Source organism: Triticum aestivum, chromosome 3D, assembly GCF_018294505.1.
Source record: "Triticum aestivum cultivar Chinese Spring chromosome 3D, IWGSC CS RefSeq v2.1, whole genome shotgun sequence".
Taxonomy (NCBI): Eukaryota; Viridiplantae; Streptophyta; class Magnoliopsida; order Poales; family Poaceae; genus Triticum; species Triticum aestivum.
The window spans coordinates 70,330,436-70,347,600 of NC_057802.1; the positions used below are offsets into that span (position 1 = coordinate 70,330,436).

The 17,165-nt window shown below is 44.1% G+C and overlaps 2 protein-coding genes across 2 annotated transcripts; one reads left to right on the forward strand and one right to left on the reverse strand.

The window, feature by feature from the left end:
* Positions 1-2,848, forward strand: LOC123077492 (uncharacterized). The gene is made up of 4 exons (XM_044499771.1): positions 1-266; positions 1,778-1,868; positions 1,956-2,223; positions 2,521-2,848. Exons 2-4 carry the CDS (start codon positions 1,785-1,787, stop codon positions 2,667-2,669), a joined length of 501 nt encoding a protein of 166 aa, XP_044355706.1. The 5' UTR covers positions 1-266; positions 1,778-1,784; the 3' UTR covers positions 2,670-2,848.
* Positions 2,849-2,985: 137 nt separating this feature from the next.
* Positions 2,986-4,573, reverse strand: LOC123077491 (metacaspase-1). The gene is made up of 3 exons (XM_044499770.1): positions 4,090-4,573; positions 3,644-3,974; positions 2,986-3,533 (listed from the first exon to the last, which is right to left on the reverse strand). The coding sequence occupies exons 1-3, from the start codon at positions 4,469-4,471 to the stop codon at positions 3,152-3,154; spliced, it is 1,095 nt and encodes a 364-aa protein (XP_044355705.1). The 5' UTR covers positions 4,472-4,573; the 3' UTR covers positions 2,986-3,151.
* Positions 4,574-17,165: the final 12,592 nt, after the last annotated feature.

A 17,165-nucleotide genomic window follows, 5' to 3' on the forward strand; every position in this document is an offset into this window, starting at 1 on the left:
AGCCACGCACGGACGCACCGTCTCGCAGGATTGCAGCAGTCTGGTTGCGCCGCCCTCTGCGACCTAGCTGCCTGGTTGTGGACGTCCGCCGTCCGTTCCCCTCCCGGCCTCCCTTGCCCGCCGGCGTTTCGCCTCGCGCCAGCCGCCGTGCTGCTCCAGCCGGGTGCCGCCGCGCCGGCCCTACCTTCTCCGGGCTCTCCCCCGCCGCCGCCTCTGCCTGCTACTACTTGGTTGGTAGGGCCAGTGCCAGCCGGCCAGGTCGCTGGGTAATTTTCTCACGCAGTTTTAGTTTTAGCATGTGTGTGATTCAATATGTGGAAAACTGCTACAGCCGGTAAACCTACTGGAACTAGTTATATGTCTATGTGTATCAGTGTATGTAGAAGAAATTGAGTTGAAATTAAAACTGAAGATGAGAGATCTTTTTCACCGGTTTTGTGTAGTTATGGGAAGCACAGATAAAGCAAACAATTGATTTGGTACTTTTTTGTATCCAACATACTATTATCTGTACTTTGACATTTTTATCTATTTTGCTACATCGTTAAGCATTGAGTTAAAATTCTTGATTTATTGAGAAATTAAGCTTTATTTGTGTGTTTTCGTATGGGTATATTTTCTGAAATGTTATGACGTATTTCTTGGATAGTTATAAGTGCCAAAGTTTTTTAATGTTGCTGAGAAAAAATTGGCACGAGGTTTGCTTCAATCTTGGCTCTGCCACTGCGCAGTAGCGCTGATGTTTCCCAATTTCCATCCGGATCCAGTTGCTAGGGTTGGCTTCCTGATTATTCTCTGAAACCTGAACGCTAGAGGTCATAGCAGTTACTAATTTCTTTCCAGAACTGCTGTGCTTCAATCGTTCAATAGGGTTTACAAATCCACTAGTTTATAGACCATGAAGCTGCGATCTGGTAACTGAAAATACTTCAATAGGTTGGTCTGGATCTTCAGTAGAGGACATAGTGTGATGGTTTTGCATTATAAGGGTATCAGTTGAGGTGTTTTCTAGCTAAATGATTGATGTTTAGATTATTAGAAAAGTAGCAAGAAAATGTATTCAGTAAACCTGGATACTCAGCTAGTTTGCTTGTTGAAACATTGAGTCTTTAAATAAGATTTGCTGGTGCCTTGTGCAGAGCTGATGGGTTAGTTACCTCTTGTATGTTCGAAAACTTGTTTTGTTTTGTATGTCATGCTTGCAGCAGTACTTTTTATATTTCCCTAATTACACAATTTCAGTTCATGCCATTGCACTAGTATTTTGTAGAGGCAAAAGGGTTTTACGGCGATATCCAATTAGGCTATTAAATGACAAGGACATCAGAGAACAGAACCACATATATAGTCATATTACATTACCATTATACTATTGTACCAAATACGTGTGCCTGAAGTAGGTCAAGGTTCTCTCATGTCTTAACGCTTATTGATCTATTCCATTGTGATTGCCATATGTTAATTTTAGCTACTTTTGCTCCGTTGTTAACAGTTAACACTAACTGTCATGTCTATTATATGTTTTCTAGTTATTATTTGAAATAGGAGATTCAGCTTGGGGTATTTTGAAATATGTTTTATTAGAGACAAGATCTCGTACTTTTGCACAACACATTTTGTTCATGTGTTTTCAGCACTTTATTGCTTCTATGTCGCAACATGCTAGAAATCGGAACCTTTAAATTCTGTGGGTTGCTTATGAATGTATGGTATGCAGATGATTGTATTCTGAAGTGATTTACTTATATTTGGAAAATGAATTGGCATTGTTTCGCAGTTTTGTCATGGACTCTAACATGAAGGAGCTTCAAGAGGCTCTGGTTGACATTGAAACTGATGCAGAGCAACTTCTTCTAGCTAGACATGAGGTACGTATGGGTTGCTAATTTATTCTATTATTTTTGTCATATATATGAATGCTGATATCTTATGGTTTGTTCTTGTGTGAGGATCAGCTTGTGCAAAATGACAAGATGAGGAATGCTAACAGGGAGGCGTTGACAGCCCTCCGGAAAAGAGCCAGGACAACCAAAAGTAGTGTTCCATCTCCCTTTGACATCGTAATGAAAGAAATGGAAGGAACCTCAGGCAAGCAGCTGGTAAAGGAGATATGCTCAACTTGTGGAAACCACGACCCCAAGGAACATACCTGGCTAATGTTTCCAGGATCAGATATTTTTGCCCGTGTTCCATTTCATGCAACACACACTATTCTGGAAGAAGGTACCTTTTTTATCTGGATCTATGAATTCGGTGCATTTCGGTCCTGTCGAAGTAGGTTTGATGCACGCAAAGCCTCAAAATCAAGGAGGGTTTATTTCAAGTTTATTCAAAAGTCTGTTGAATTGCTCCTGTTCACCGCATGAATTCCTTACCTGGTGAAAAGTAGTGATCTGATTCCGTAATTGTGTCATAGTTGCGGCATTTTCTTTGCGTGCAATTTTTTGAAGTGACTGTTACAGAAGCTCAGGGTTAGAATGATTATGCAATTCCTTATCGCATTTCTTCACAATGTTGCAGATCAAGAACGCCTAGACTTCGACACCAAGAAGCTGCAGAGCTTTGTGAAGGAGAAGTCATTTCTGATCTCCGAGAAGGGCGCCCTTGCTGACAAGATCAGCCCTGGGATCGTGAAATCCCTTGTCAGCCTCACAGATAATCCTAAGTAGCTAGGCACATTGCAGGAGGCAAAGGCAGCTCGCCTCAATGCCGAGTAGTCCACATGAAAGTCACACCTGAACTGTTCAATGGTTTCAGCAACTGAAATGTTTCTGGAAACATGTGATTCGACGGGTTGAGCAACTGAAATGTTGTTCCTGGAAGCATATGGTTTCGGTTTGGACGTCAACTTTGATCATGATTCTAAATCGCGCGTGGTTTGGCCATCGTTCGCCCTGCGATTTGCAGGCTGGTGAAAATCGCGGGAGATCGCCGGATATTGTGCCAATTTAGGCTAAAATTTCGCTGCAAAAAATGCTGCCGCTATTTTGTTTCTCCCGTGATTTTAACCATTGATATTGATTCTACTGCGGTACAACTGAAATGTCCCGTTCAGTTTGCTGACAAGTCCAGCGCAGGGCAGGACGACAGCATCATCATTGGTAAGGCAAGCGAATTACATGACTCCGAAGAACTCCGGCGCGAGGCAGAGTCACAGGAGAAAGGGCTTCCGGTAGATGTCGAACATCTCGGAAGAGCAGAGCTGGGGCTCCTGCACGCCGCTGGAAGTGATCATCTTGCGGACGAAGGAGCCGATCCTCCCGGGGAGGCGGCGGCCGGTCCCCTGGCTGTCGCGGATCGTCGCCCTCATCGCGCTCAGCAGCCGCCCGTACGTCGTCCCCGGCTCGGACTCCACGGCCCTGATGAAGCTGTCCGTCATGGCGCCGATAGCAGCGGTATCGGAGAAGCCCTGGACACTGGATTCCGTCGACTTCTGGTCGTCGTTGCAGCCGCTGATGGAGATGGCGAGGCCTCCGTTGGTGCCTTTTGGCTTCCCCGGACGGATGTGGTTCTCCCACTGCCAGTACCCGGTCCTTGGATGGATCACAGCAAAGATTCACTCGTCGTCAAGATCACTAGATCACTCACAGCACGGTCTGAAAGAAACGTTGCGGTTGCACGTAGTAGGCACGTATGTACGTACCGGGAGAGGCGGCAGAGGTAGCGGAGGTCGAGGATGGTGCCGCTGTGGCAGGTGTCGATGATGGCGTGGAGCTTCACGCCGGGGCCCAGCGGCCGGACGATGGTCTCGTTGATCTCGTCGTCCAGGATCTTGCCCTTCTCCTCGAAGTCCAGCGGGCACAGCGCCTCGTTGTACCCGTCCACCTCGTCGCCGGCCGTGTCCAGCTTCTGCACGCCGTGCCCGGAGAAGTGGAACACCAGCGAGTCGCCGGCGGAGCACCCCTCCACGAGCCACCGCATCGCCATGAGCAGGTTCTCCCTCATCGGCACTCTGCTCTGGTCGTCACTCTCCTCTGCCACAACCACAAACACATCGATCATACATCAGATGATCAGATACACTTCTTGATCGCTTCTCGGTCGATAATTTCTTTCGTGAATACAGTAGATTCTTGGATTAGTTACTACCGGTGAGGACGAGGATGGAGTCGCCGGGGAAGCCAAACTTGTCGCGGAGGAGGTTCCTCATCAGCTCGACGTCCTTGACCGTGCCCTTGAGCTCGTAGGAGGTGCCCGTGTAGCTGACGCCGACGAGGACGGCGCGCTTCTTGCCGCGGGACGCCGGGTAGCCGGCCGGCAGCTCGAGCCTGGCGGAGCGCGCCGTCCGCGGCGGCGACGGGGGCGCGAGCGCGCTCGACGCGCTGCCCACGCTGCGGTGCCGCTCGACGCGCGTCACGCGGCGGCAGAGCGCGCACCGGACGCTGGAGCTCGGCCCCGCCGGCGGCGCCGCGATGCTCGCGCCGCAGTGCCTGCACCACGACGCCATCCTCGGCGGCCCGGTGTTGCCCATGCCGCGGATGAAAGCTGAGCTCGCCGTCGCCGAACTATCATATGGAGATTGAGATGCTGCATGGGGCCATTCTGCCTTGAGAGTGGCGATACGCCAACGTCGGAGGAAACGCAACGCAACCTTTATTCCAAGAGAACACCGGTTAGTGGCAGGCCCTGTCAGCTGCTCTGCTTTCGACGTGTGGTTGGCATGAAAGTACGATTCTTGTCATCTGAGGGTGGCTCGGGGAGAATACGATTCTTGTCTCACACCAAGCCAATCTTCTTGTCAAGACTGTCTTTCGGTCCAGTTGTGCTTACGATGGTAGGTATGTTAGGCATACGAAGTTGTTGGAATTGTGTTATTTTCTACTCCCTCCTCTAAAATCAAACCGTGCATAGTTTGTAAGAAAAATCTTCAACAACTACCACACTAAATAGATATAACATAAAAATATTTTAGTTGTATACCTAATGATATTAATTTTGTATCGTATTTCTTGATAGCTTTTTTCTACAAACTTTGCAACGTTTGACTTCAACCAAAAGTTATAAGTCTTCTTTTCAAAGATGGAGTGAGTACAAATTAGGTTACAGTCGTATAATAGGATATCGATGACGCGGAGCATCCCACAAACATCACCATGGGCTCACCGACAGGTCAAGTGGGCTCATGACTTGAGCACATGCATGCGCCATTCAAACCGAAGTGACTTCACTCCTCCATGAGCTTTCTATGCATTTGAATGACACATAGTTACTATTTTAATCTGGAACGCCAGGAAATGGAAAGGAAATGAGATGGTCGACACACGCCGCATCAACACCAGGACAGTGCAATGGGCACTCGAGGAGGAGCATTGGTCACTGGACATCCCCTTCATTTCTTCACACATGGCTCTTATCCAGCTCATGCATTTGAGGCACGCCATTGCTTCGGTGCAGCGAGATGACCGGTCACCTGACAGTTTTCTGTGGCCTTGCGCATCCTCTATGGCTTACTCGGCGAAATCCACCTACTCTCGTCTTTGTGAGGGTCTGCCGAGTTGCCCTTACGCCGCAGCCATCTGGAGAAGCATTGCACCTCTCAAATGCAAGATATTTGCTTGGTTGGCTTGCCAACTTCGCTTGTGGACGGCGGACCGACGCACTCGTCATGGGTTGCAAGATCACACCTCGGCTTGCTATACTTGCTTACAGGACGAAGACACTGTTGACCACATCTTGGTGCAATGTGGCTACTCGCGAGCCACTTGGATGGGCTGTTTCGACAAGTTACGTATTCAGATCTCTTGCCCCGTGAGTACGGACTCCTTTGTGGAATGGTGGATGTCGCAACGATTGGGTTTCGCGAAGGAAGACAAACGTGGGTTCGACACCATGGTCATTTGCACGGCATGGTCACTTTGGAAGCAAAGGAATGCCAGAGTGTTCAACAAAGCGGAGCAACAAGTGGACGCACAAGAACTCGTGAAGAAGATCCTTGAGGAACTTAGCGAATGGAAGATGGCGATTCAGGGAGGTGATAGCTTACAACGCTTTGTGAGAGATTAGCTTTTGATTTCTTAGGAGTGGTGGCGTGCATGCGTTGTCTCCGGGTGCCTCGCGCTCGTTAGACTCTCTTGTAAACTGTGCTTGCTCTCTTCTATAAAAGTAAGGCACGCGCTTTGCGTGCTCTCGAAAAAGACAACACTAGGAAAGCATCGACAAGGAGTTGAAGAAGAAGTTGAGAAGGCCTCTTCAGAGAGCAGCAAGAAGAGGGTGCTGCTATTTCTCCACTGATGTGAGCTAAATGATGCACTCGCCTTAGGCGCCCCCTAAATGGGGCGGCCTAACACACGGGGCGTGTTTTTCTTCTTCTATTCTTTCATTACTTTTACTTATGCTTCTAAAACAGAAAAGAAATTTCTTATAAATTTTAAAAACATCCATCGCATGATTCAAAAAACAGTGTTGATAGCGTCCAAAAAAAATGTTAGTGACATTTTAAAAAATGTTTGTACAATGTAAAAAAAAAGTTAGCATGATTCAAAAAATGAACATGACATTTAAAAAAGTTCATGCGTTTCAAAAGAATGTCGTGACATCTTAAGAATTGTTTGTGTAATTCAAAAAAAAAATGTTGCATGCCGATCAGAAAAAATGCATGTGACATTTTATGAAAATGTAATGTGTTTCAAAATTTTGTTTGTGATGTTTAAAAAAAAATGTGTATACAATATAAAAAATATTTGTGTAGTTCAGGAAAAAAATTCATGCCATTCAAAATATTGAACATGTATTTGAAAAATGTTTAACATGTATACGAAAAATGTTCAAAAATATATATTTTAAAAAATGTACAAGAAAAATATACAATGTGTATTGAAAGAATAATAGACACTAGGTGCGTCGAATCCGGCGGCGGCCGTAGATTCGCTGATTTATAGTCGCCGGTGACAAGAAATCGACCGAATCGGGGTGGAGGACGAACGTGGCGGGTGTGATGGAAATATGCCCTAGAGGCAATAATAAAATGATTATTATTATATTTCCTAAATCACGATAAAGGTTTATTATTCATGTTAGAATTGTATTGACCGGAAACTTAAATACATGTGTGGATACATAAACAAATACCGTGTCCCTAGTGAGCCTCTACTAGACTAGCTCGTTGATCAGAGATGGTTAAGATTTCCTAACCATAGACATGTGTTGTCATTTGATAACGGGATCACATCATTAGGATAATGATGTGATGGACAAGACCCATCCGTTAGCTTAGCATAATAATCGTTCAGTTTATTGCTATTGCTTTCTTCATGTCAAATACATATTCCTTCGACTATGAGATTATGCAACTCCCGGATACCGAAGGAATGTCTTGTGTGCTATCAAATGTCACAACGTAACTAGGTTATTATAAAGATTCTCTACAGGTATCTCCAAAGGTGTTTGTTGAGTTGGCATAAATCGAGATTAGGATTTGTCACTCCGAGTATCAGAGAGGTATCTCTGGACCCTCTCGGTAATATACATCATAAGCTTGCAAGCAAACGACTAAGGAGTTAGTCATGAGGTGATGTATTACGGAACGAGTAAAGAGACTTGCCAGTAACGAGATTGAACTAGGTATGAAGATACCGACGATCATATCTCGGGCAAGTAACATACCGATAGACAACAAGGAATTGCGTATGTTGTCATAACGGTTCGACCGATAAAGATCTTCATAGAATATGTAGGAGCCAATATGAGCATCCAGGTTCCAGCTATTGGTTATTGACCGGAGAGGTGTCTCGGTCATGTCTACATAGTTCTCGAACCCGTAGGGTCCGCACGCTTAACGTTCGTTGACAATTTAGTATTCTATGAGTTATGTGATTTTGTGACCGAATGTTGTTCGGAGTCCCGGATGAGATCACGGACATGACGAGAAGTCTCGAAATGGTCGAGAGGTAAAGATTGATATATAGGACGATAGTATTCGGATACCAGAAGTGTTTCGGGGGTACCGGGTACTTATTGGGTCACCGGAAGGGGTTTCGGGAACCCCCGACAAAATATGGGCCTTATGGGCCAAGAGGGGAACGCACCAGCCACAAGGGGCTGGTGCGCCCCACATATGGGTCGGCCAGGGATGGAGAAGGAAAGGGGAAGGGAGAAAGGCAAGTGTGGATTAGGATCCCCACTTCCTTCTCTCCCCCTCCCCTCTCTTTCCTTCCCCCTCCGTCAAATATGGCAGGGGGCACAGGGCAAGGAAGCCCCAAGGGGGCCGGCGGCCAGCCCTTGGGTGCCTCCTGGCCTCTTCCCTCCCCCTCCCACCTATATATATGTGGGGAGGGGGCGCCTACAACACACAACATCAATTGTTAGCCGTGTGCGACGCCCCCTCCACAGATTACACCCTCGGTCATATTCTCACGGTGCTTAGGCGAAGCCCTGCGAGAATCACTTCACCATCACCGTCACCGCACCGTCGTGCTGACGGAACTCATCTACTACCTCGACACCTTGCTGGATCAAGAAGACGAGGTACGTCACCGAGCTGAACGTGTGCAAAACTCGGAGGTGCCGTACGTTTGGTACTTGATCGGTCGGAGCTAGAAGAAATTTGACTACATCAACCGCGTTGTCAAACGCTTCCGCTTACGGTCTACGAGGGTACGTAGACACACTCTCCCCCTTGTTGCTATGCATCTCCATGGATAGATCATTGCGTGTGCATAGAAAAAAATTGTTTTCCATGCAACGTTTCCCAACAGTGGCATCCGAGCCAGGTCTATGCGTAGATGATATGCACGAGTAGAACACAAAGAGTTGTGGGCGATGATATTCATATTGCTTATCACCAACGTCTTATTTTGATTCGGCAATATTATGGGATGAAGCGGCCCGGACCAACCTTACATGTCCACGCACATGAGACCGATTCCACCAACGGACATGCAACTAGTTTTGCATAAAGGTGGCCGGCGGGTGTCTGTTTCTCCTACTTTAGTTGAATTGAATTTGACTGCGGCTGGTCCTTGAAGAAGGTTAAAACAACAAACTTGACGAAACACCGTTGTGGTTTGATGCGTAGGTAAGAACGGTTCTTGCTAGAAGGCCGTAGCAGCCACGTAAAACTTGCAACAACAAAGAAGAGGACGTCTAACTTGTTTTTGCAGGGCATGTTGTGATGTGATATGGTCAAGACATGATGTGATATACGTTGTTGTATGAGATGATCATGTTTTGTAAAGTTATTGACAACCGGCAGGAGCCTTATATATGGTTGTCTCTTTATTGTATGAAATGCATACGTCATGTAATTGCTTTACTTTATCACTATGCGTTAGCGATATTTGTAGAAGCAATAGTTGGCGAGAAGACCACGACGCAACGATGGAGATCAAGGTGTCGAGCCGGTGACAATGGAGATTATGACGACGCTTTGGAGATGGAGATCAAAAGCACAAGATGATGATGGCCATATCATGTCACATATTTTGATTGCATGTGATGTTCATCTTTTATGCATCTTATTTTGCTTAGTATGGTGGTAGCATTATAAGATGATCCCTTCACTAAATTTTAAGGTAAACATGTTCTCCCTGGGTGTGCACCGTTGCTATAGTTCGTCGTGTTGAGACACCACGTGATGATCGGGTGTGGTAGACTCTATGTTCACATACAATGGGTGCAAGACAGTTTTGCACATGTGGAATACTTGGGTTAAACTAGACGAGCCTAGCATGTACAGACATGGCCTCGGAACACTGGAGATCGAAAGGTCGAACGTGAATCATATGGCAGCTATGATCTACATAGAGATGTTCACCATTCATGACTACCCCATCTCACGTGATGATCGGACATGGGTTAGTTGATTTGGATCACGTGTCACTTAGATAACTTGAGGGATGCCTTTTTAAGTGGGAGTTCTTAAGTAATTTGATTAATTGAACTTAATTTATCAAGAACTTAGTCCTAATAGTATTTGCAAAATATGTTGTAGAATCAATATATAGCTCGCGGTTTAGCTCCCCTATTTTTTGATATGTTCCTAGAGAAAATTAAGTTGAAAGATGATAGTAGCAATAACGCTGACTGGGTCCGTGATCTGAGGATTATCCTCATTGCTGCACAGAAGAATTATGTCCTTGATGTACCGCTAGGTGACAGACCTATTGCAGGAGCTGATGCAGACATTATGAACGTTTGACAAGCTCAATATGATGACTACTTGATAGTTTAGTGCACCATGCTTTACGGCTTAGAATCGGGGCTTCAAAGACGTTTTTAACGCCATGGAACATATGAGATGTTCCAAGAGCTGAAATTGGTATTTCAAACTCATGCCCGTGTCGAGAGGTATGTGACCTCTTACAAGTACTTTGCCTACAAGATGGAGGAGAATAGCTCAGCCAGTGAGCATATGCTCAGAATGTCTGGGTAGTACAATGGCTTGAATCAAGTGGGAGTTAATCTTCCAGATAAGATAGTGATTGACAGAGTTCTCTAGTCACTATCACCAAGCTACTACAACTTCGTGATGAACTATAATATACAAGGGATGACGAAAATGATTCATGAGTTCTTCACGATGATGAAGTCGGCGAAGGTAGAAATCAAGAAAGGGCATCAAATGTTGATGGTTAACAAGACCACTAGTTTCAAGAAAAAGGACAAAAGGGAAAGAAAGGGAACTTCAAGAAGAATGGCAAACAAGTTGCCGCTCCCATGAAGAAACCCAAAGCTAGACCCAGGCCTAAGACTGAGTGCTTCTACTGCAAAGGAAATGGTCACTGGAAGCGGAACTGCCCCAAATACTTGGCAGATAAGAAGGATGGCAAAGCGAACAAATGTATATTTGATATACATGTTATTGATGTGTACTTTACTAGTGTTCATAGTAGCCCCTGGATATTTGATATCGGTTCAGTTGCTAAGATTAGTAACTCAAAACAGGAGTTGCAAAATGAACAAAGACTAGTTAAGGGCGAGGTGATGATGTGTGTTGGAAGTGATTCCAAGGTTGATAAGATCACCATCGCACACTCCCTTTACCTTCGGGATTAGTGTTGGACCTAAATAAATGTTATTTGGTGTTTGCATTGAGCATGAATATGATTGGATCATGTTTATTGCGATACGGTTATTCATTTAAGTCAGAGAATAATTGTTGTTATGTTTACATGAATAAAACCTTCTATGGGCATACACCCAATGTAAATGGTTTATTGAATCTCGATCGTAGTGATACACATATTCATAATATTGATGCCAAAAGATGCAAAGTTGATAATGATAGTGCAACATATTTGTGCACTGCCGTTTAGGTCATATTGGAATAAAGCGCATGAAGAAACTCCATGCGGATGGACTTTTGGAATCACTTGATTATGAATCATTTGATACTTGCGAACCATGCCTCATGGGCAAGATGACTAAAACTCTGTTCTCCGTTAGTATAAGAAAGCAAACTCAATTATAAGATAACCCAAAACTTGGAAACTTCAATCACACAAAACTCAACAAAACCTTCGTGAGATACGTTAGTATAAGAAAGCAAACCACTACTATAAGTATTGTATCAAACCAATTCATATTTTGTTTTTGAATTATATCTACTATATTCCAACTTTTCTATGGCAAAAACTCATCAAATAAAACCATAGAGCCATCAAAACAAGCACACAACGCAAAGAAAACAGAATCTGTCAAAACAGAACAGTCTGTAGCAATCTGACTATTTCGAGTACTTCTGTAACTCCAAAAATTCTGAAAAATTAGGAAGACCTGGGTAATTTGTATATTATATTCTGCAAAAAGATTTGGCATTTTATCACACTCTGGTGATTTTTAACAATTATTTTCGTGAGCACATAAGTTTCTGTTTTTCAGCAAGATCAAACAACTATCATCCAAGAAGACCCTAAAGGTTTTACTTGGCACAAACACTAACTAAAACACAAAAAACACGATCATAACAGTAATATAATTGTGCAAACACACAAGAACATAAAGCAAAAAGCAAAAATAAATTTTATTCATTGGGTTGCCTCCCAACAAGCGCTATAGTTTTACGCCCTTAGCTAGGCATAAAGCAAGGAAATAAGTTTTTTCATCCTTCTTCTTAATTTTCTTAGAGGTGTTTTCATCTTGGGGTTTTGTAAACACAACATAAAACATATTATTCATGGAAACTTTAGCATTCATAAGTTGGTTTTCATCATAACCCCTTTGATTTCCTGCAACAATCCAAGAGTAATGTTGATTAACATTATTGAAAACTTGTTGGATTATATCTAGAACGGGTACTTCCTTTTTAAGATTCTCATCAAAGATTTTATTATCCCCAAGCAAATGCCTTAGCGCATAGTCACTATTGTAAAGAATTTCATCTATCACGGGTTTTTCATGATTCATACCATAAAAATTGAAGATTTCCCTAGCTTCCCGTATTATGTAGTCAAACTCATTCATAAGAACGAGAGTGGCCGAATTTTTAGCTCTATGGTTCTTTATTTCGGGAAGCTCAAAAAACAATCTTTGCAAAGTAGGATGAGTACGAATAAATTTACTTTCAAGTTTCAGAACTAGCGCTGAAATAGCATCCGCATAAGATCTAGTAGTTTTAAGTATAGGAGCATCATCAAGACTTAGATTTCCAACACAATTGAAAATTCTTGGATACTTTCTTTTCCCATAATGTTACCTTGCCCCAAGATAAAAGTTTTAGCATCCAGATTGCCCGTACGTCCTATCTTAGGAGTTAGGCCATCATCTGTTGGTACCATACCGAAATCACTCATGATTGCAAGCAAAGAATAGATCTGGCGAGAAAACGGCTAACGAAAAAGAGGAGCGAATAAAACGGCAAATTTTTGTGAAGTGGGGGAGAGGAAAACGAGAGGCAAATGGCAAATAATGTAAATTGCGAGGAGATGAGATTTGTGATTAGGAACCTGGTATATGTTGAAGATCCTCCCCGGCAACGGCGCCAGAAATTCCTTTTGATGTCTGCTACGACTACGTCGGCATTTCCCCAAAGAGGAAGGGATGATGCAGCACAACGACGGTAGGTATTTCCCTCAGTGATGAAACCAAGGTTATCGAACCAGTAGGAAGCCCCTGCACACAAATAACAACCACTTGCAACCCGACGTGTTAAAGGGGTTGTCAATCCCTTTCGGGTAACGGCACCATATAAGGTGCGCGGACGGGAAAAAGTTGTAATAGATTGAATAATAGATCGTAAATAAAATAAAATGCAGCAATGTATTTTTGTATTTTTGGTTTATTAGATCTGAAAATAAATGCAAGAAAAGTAGATCACAAAGGCAAATATATAAGAAAGAGACCCGGGGGCCATAGGTTTCACTAGTGGCTTCTCTCGAGAAAAATAGCAAACGGTGGGTAAACAAATTACTGTTGGGCAATTGATAGAACTTCAAATAATCATGACGATATCCAGGCAATGATCATTATATAGGCATCATGTCCAAGATTAGTAGACCGACTCCTGCCTGCATCTACTACTATTACTCCACACATCGACCGCTATCCAGCATGCATCTAGTGTATTAAGTTCATGGAGAAACGGAGTAATGCAATAAGAACGATGACATGATGTAGACAAGATCTATCTATAGAGATAGATCCCATCGTTTTATCCTTAGTAGCAATGATACATACGTGTCGGTTCCCCTTCTGTCACTGGGATCAAGCACCGTAAGATCAAACCCACTACAAAGCACCTCTTCCCATTGCAAGATAAATAGATCAAGTTGGCCAAACAAAACCCAAATATCGGAGAAGAAATACGAGGCTATAAGAGATCATGCATAAAAAGGTCAAAGAAACTCAAATACTTTCATGGATATAAACATATATAACTGATCATAAACTTAAAGTTCATCAGATCCCAACCAACACACCGCAAAAAGAGTTACATCATATGGATCTCCAAGAGACCATTGTATTGAGAATTCAGCGAGAAAGAGGAAGCCATCTAGCTACTAACTACGGACCCGAATGTCTACAAAGAACTACTCACGCATCATCGGATAGGCACCAATGGAGGTGGTGAGCCCCATCCGTGATGGTGTCTAGATTGGATCTGGTGGTTCTGGACTCCGCGGCGGCTGGAATTGATTTTCGTCGACTCCCCTAGGGTTTTGGGAATATTGAGTATTTATAGAGCAAAGAAGCGGTTCGGGGGGCACCCGAGGTGGGCACAACCCACCAGGGCGCGCCCTGGTGGGTTGTGCTCTCCTCAGAGCACCCCCCCCAGGCGCAGCCAGGGCCCATTATGTGTCTTCTGGTCCAAAAAAATCTCCGTGAAGTTTCGTTGCATTTGGACTCCGTCTGATATTGATTTCCTGCGATGTAAAAAACATGCAGAAAAGAGCAACTGACACTTGGCACTATGTCAATAGGTTAGTACCAAAAAATGACTATAAAATGATTATAAAACATCCAAGATTGATAATATAACAGCATGGAACAATCAAAAATTATAGATACGTTGGAGACGTAACAAACGTCACCGAGCTGAACGTGTGCAGAACTCGAAGGTGTCGTACATTCGGTACTTGACCGGTCGGAACTAGAAGAAGTTCGACTACATCAACCGTGTTGTGTAACGCTTACGCTTATGGTCTACGAGGGTATGTAGACACACTCTCCCTTCGTTGCTATGCATCTCCATGGATAGATCATTGCGTGTGCGTAGAATTTTTTTTTGTTTTCCATGCAACATTTCCCAATAGGGTGCTATAGGGGGTGGCAGGTGGCCAGCGGAGGCAACTAGGGTAGGCCGGAGTGCATGTGGCGCGGGTTTGGGTGGGCGTGGACGCGGGTGAAGGGGGTCACTTATTACGATGGGTGGGCACCCGAGTATATATAAGAGTCAGGCTGGCCAAGGAGGATAATTTTTACTCCTCTAAAAGTTTTAGGGGGTCGACTAATTGCAGTTTAGGGGAGTAAAATTGAAAATTTACCCCTACACAACCCCACGCCTTACTGGCAACAATGCTCTATCTCACCGCCGCGACATCTGTGCACCTCCACCGCCGCGAGCTACACTACCACCTGGGACTGTGGCACGACGATAGGGGGCGCGTGGTCGCAGGCTGCTTGGGCCCGGCGGGTGCGACGGTGCCGGACAAGGCAGCAGACCACGCTAGCGACAACGGTCGCCACTGCCACGACCACTCCCAAGGCCACCGCCACGCCATGCAGGCGGCTTGCCAGCGGCGACGATGTAGGGACGGCTATTAAGTTTGTGACCCAAATTCATATAATGTATAAAGGCTACGCCCGGTGCCACGGACATCGAATCTTTTTGGTGCTCCTATTCCTTGCTGCAGCCATGACCCCTTTCTCTTGCGTTTGTGCACAATCTTTATCTTTCTCTCCATCTCTTTATATAAGTTTTGCTCATAAACTGTTAGTGGATTTAGCTGGTAGAATGGGACTAAAGTTAGGATGTAATAGTAATGAGATAAATACCACAGTAGACGTGATTCGGAAATTGGAGCAATCTAGAATTGGTCTATTTATGTCCAGTAAAGTAGTAGAGATGTAGAAGAATCTAATTCTAGTACTCTTTTGCATGATATACCTGAAGACAGTGAACATGAATATGATTGCAAAGATAGTGACGACGACAATTTGATTAGAATTATTTCTTGTTTGGGAGGGAACATCGCTCGTAGATTTAGTAAAGGAGTAGAAGTAAGGGTTCACACAGTTTATGTAGAGAGTAAGAAAGGTACGAGTAGAGGAAGTAGAAGGATATAACTGTGTTGTGCTCTTTTTTTCTGTGTACCGCTTTTTTATCTGATTTTTAATATGATCTTAATGACCCTGAAAAGAAGAAATTTGTTGTCAATTGTGTTCATGAATATAAGTTGCGGTTTGTGGGGTTCATGGAGACTAAGAAACATAATTATGATGCGTGCGGGGGGTGGAGAGGGGGGGTTATGGGGTGCGGGGGAGGGGGCTGTAGCCCCTCGGTATGGATCTGTATCAAACCTTTATTGCAGCCATGACCCCTTCGTCTCGCGTTTGTGCACACTCTTCATATTTCTCTCCATCTCTTTAAGTTCTGCTCCAATCTATAAATAAGAGCATCACTGCTCAACAAGTTCTGCAAATTGTAATGAATCGATTTTGTCTACCAGAAATGCAATAATTGCCATGTTGTCCTAGACATATATCTCAAAACAAAAACAAAACTAATTATGAGAAAGATGGCAGAGAAAAATGAAGCAGAATGGAGGAGGACAGTCTGCTGGATATGACAGAGAAGCTTGCTATGTTAGTGAGGACATGGCATTCAGTACACAGGGGAATGTCGTTATGTTTGGCGGAGAACCAGCTGCTGAGACTGAGGAAGTTGCGGTACCTGGCAAGAGGCGTGCTGCAGAAGCTATTGTTAACTTAAATGTGTCTTTATAAATAATATAAGAGAGCCAAAAGAAAAGGGACATGGCTAGTTAGCGCACTGTCTCCTCAATCGGATGGCTAAGGCGGCGTGCGCTTGCAACGATGGGAAAGTGCAGCTGCACTTTCTAGCAGTCGGGAAAGAGGACGTGACTAGGGAGCACACGTGTGCTCCCTAGCGTTCGAGAGCACACACCTAAAAAAGGTAAGATTTTGTCCTAATGATATGATGCCAAATCCACTTCAAGAAAGGAAAGATCTTGTCCCATGTGCAATTATTTTGTGTGTTCAAATTTTTAAAAACTCATAACTTTTAAACCGAGCATCGAAATTAAGATCTGTTTTCCCCGTTAGGTTTTTGGCGACGAGCTCTTAAAAACAAGATCCTGCGATGTAAAAAACATGCAGAAAACAGCAACTGGCACTTGGCACTATGTCAATAGGTTAGTACCAAAATATGATATAAAATGACTATAGAATGATTATAAAACATCCAAGATTGATAATATAACAACATGGAACAATAAAAAATTATAGATACGTTGGAGACATAACAGACGTCACGGAACTGAATGTGTGCAGAACTCGAAGGTGTCGTACATTCGGTACTTGATCAGTCGGAGCTAGAAGAAGTTCGACTACATCAACCGCGTTGTCTAACGCTTCCTCTTATGGTCTATGAGGGTAGGTAGACACACTCCTCCCTCGTTGCTATGCATCTCCATGGATAGATCATTGCGTGTGCGTAGAATTTTTTTTGTTTTCCATGCAACGTTTCCCAATAGGGTGCTATAGGGGGT

Coding starts and splice junctions, on each gene's coding strand:
- LOC123077492 (XM_044499771.1), top strand. CDS start 1,785: ATGGACTCTAACATGAAGGAGCTTCAAGAGGCTCTGGTTGACATTGAA. Junction 1,869..1,955: donor TTCTTCTAGCTAGACATGAG/GTACGTATGGGT, acceptor TGTGAGGATCAG/CTTGTGCAAAATGACAAGAT. Junction 2,224..2,520: donor ACACACTATTCTGGAAGAAG/GTACCTTTTTTA, acceptor ACAATGTTGCAG/ATCAAGAACGCCTAGACTTC.
- LOC123077491 (XM_044499770.1), bottom strand. CDS start 4,471: ATGGGCAACACCGGGCCGCCGAGGATGGCGTCGTGGTGCAGGCACTGC. Junction 3,975..4,089: donor CTCCATCCTCGTCCTCACCG/GTAGTAACTAAT, acceptor TGGTTGTGGCAG/AGGAGAGTGACGACCAGAGC. Junction 3,534..3,643: donor TACCTCTGCCGCCTCTCCCG/GTACGTACATAC, acceptor GATCCATCCAAG/GACCGGGTACTGGCAGTGGG.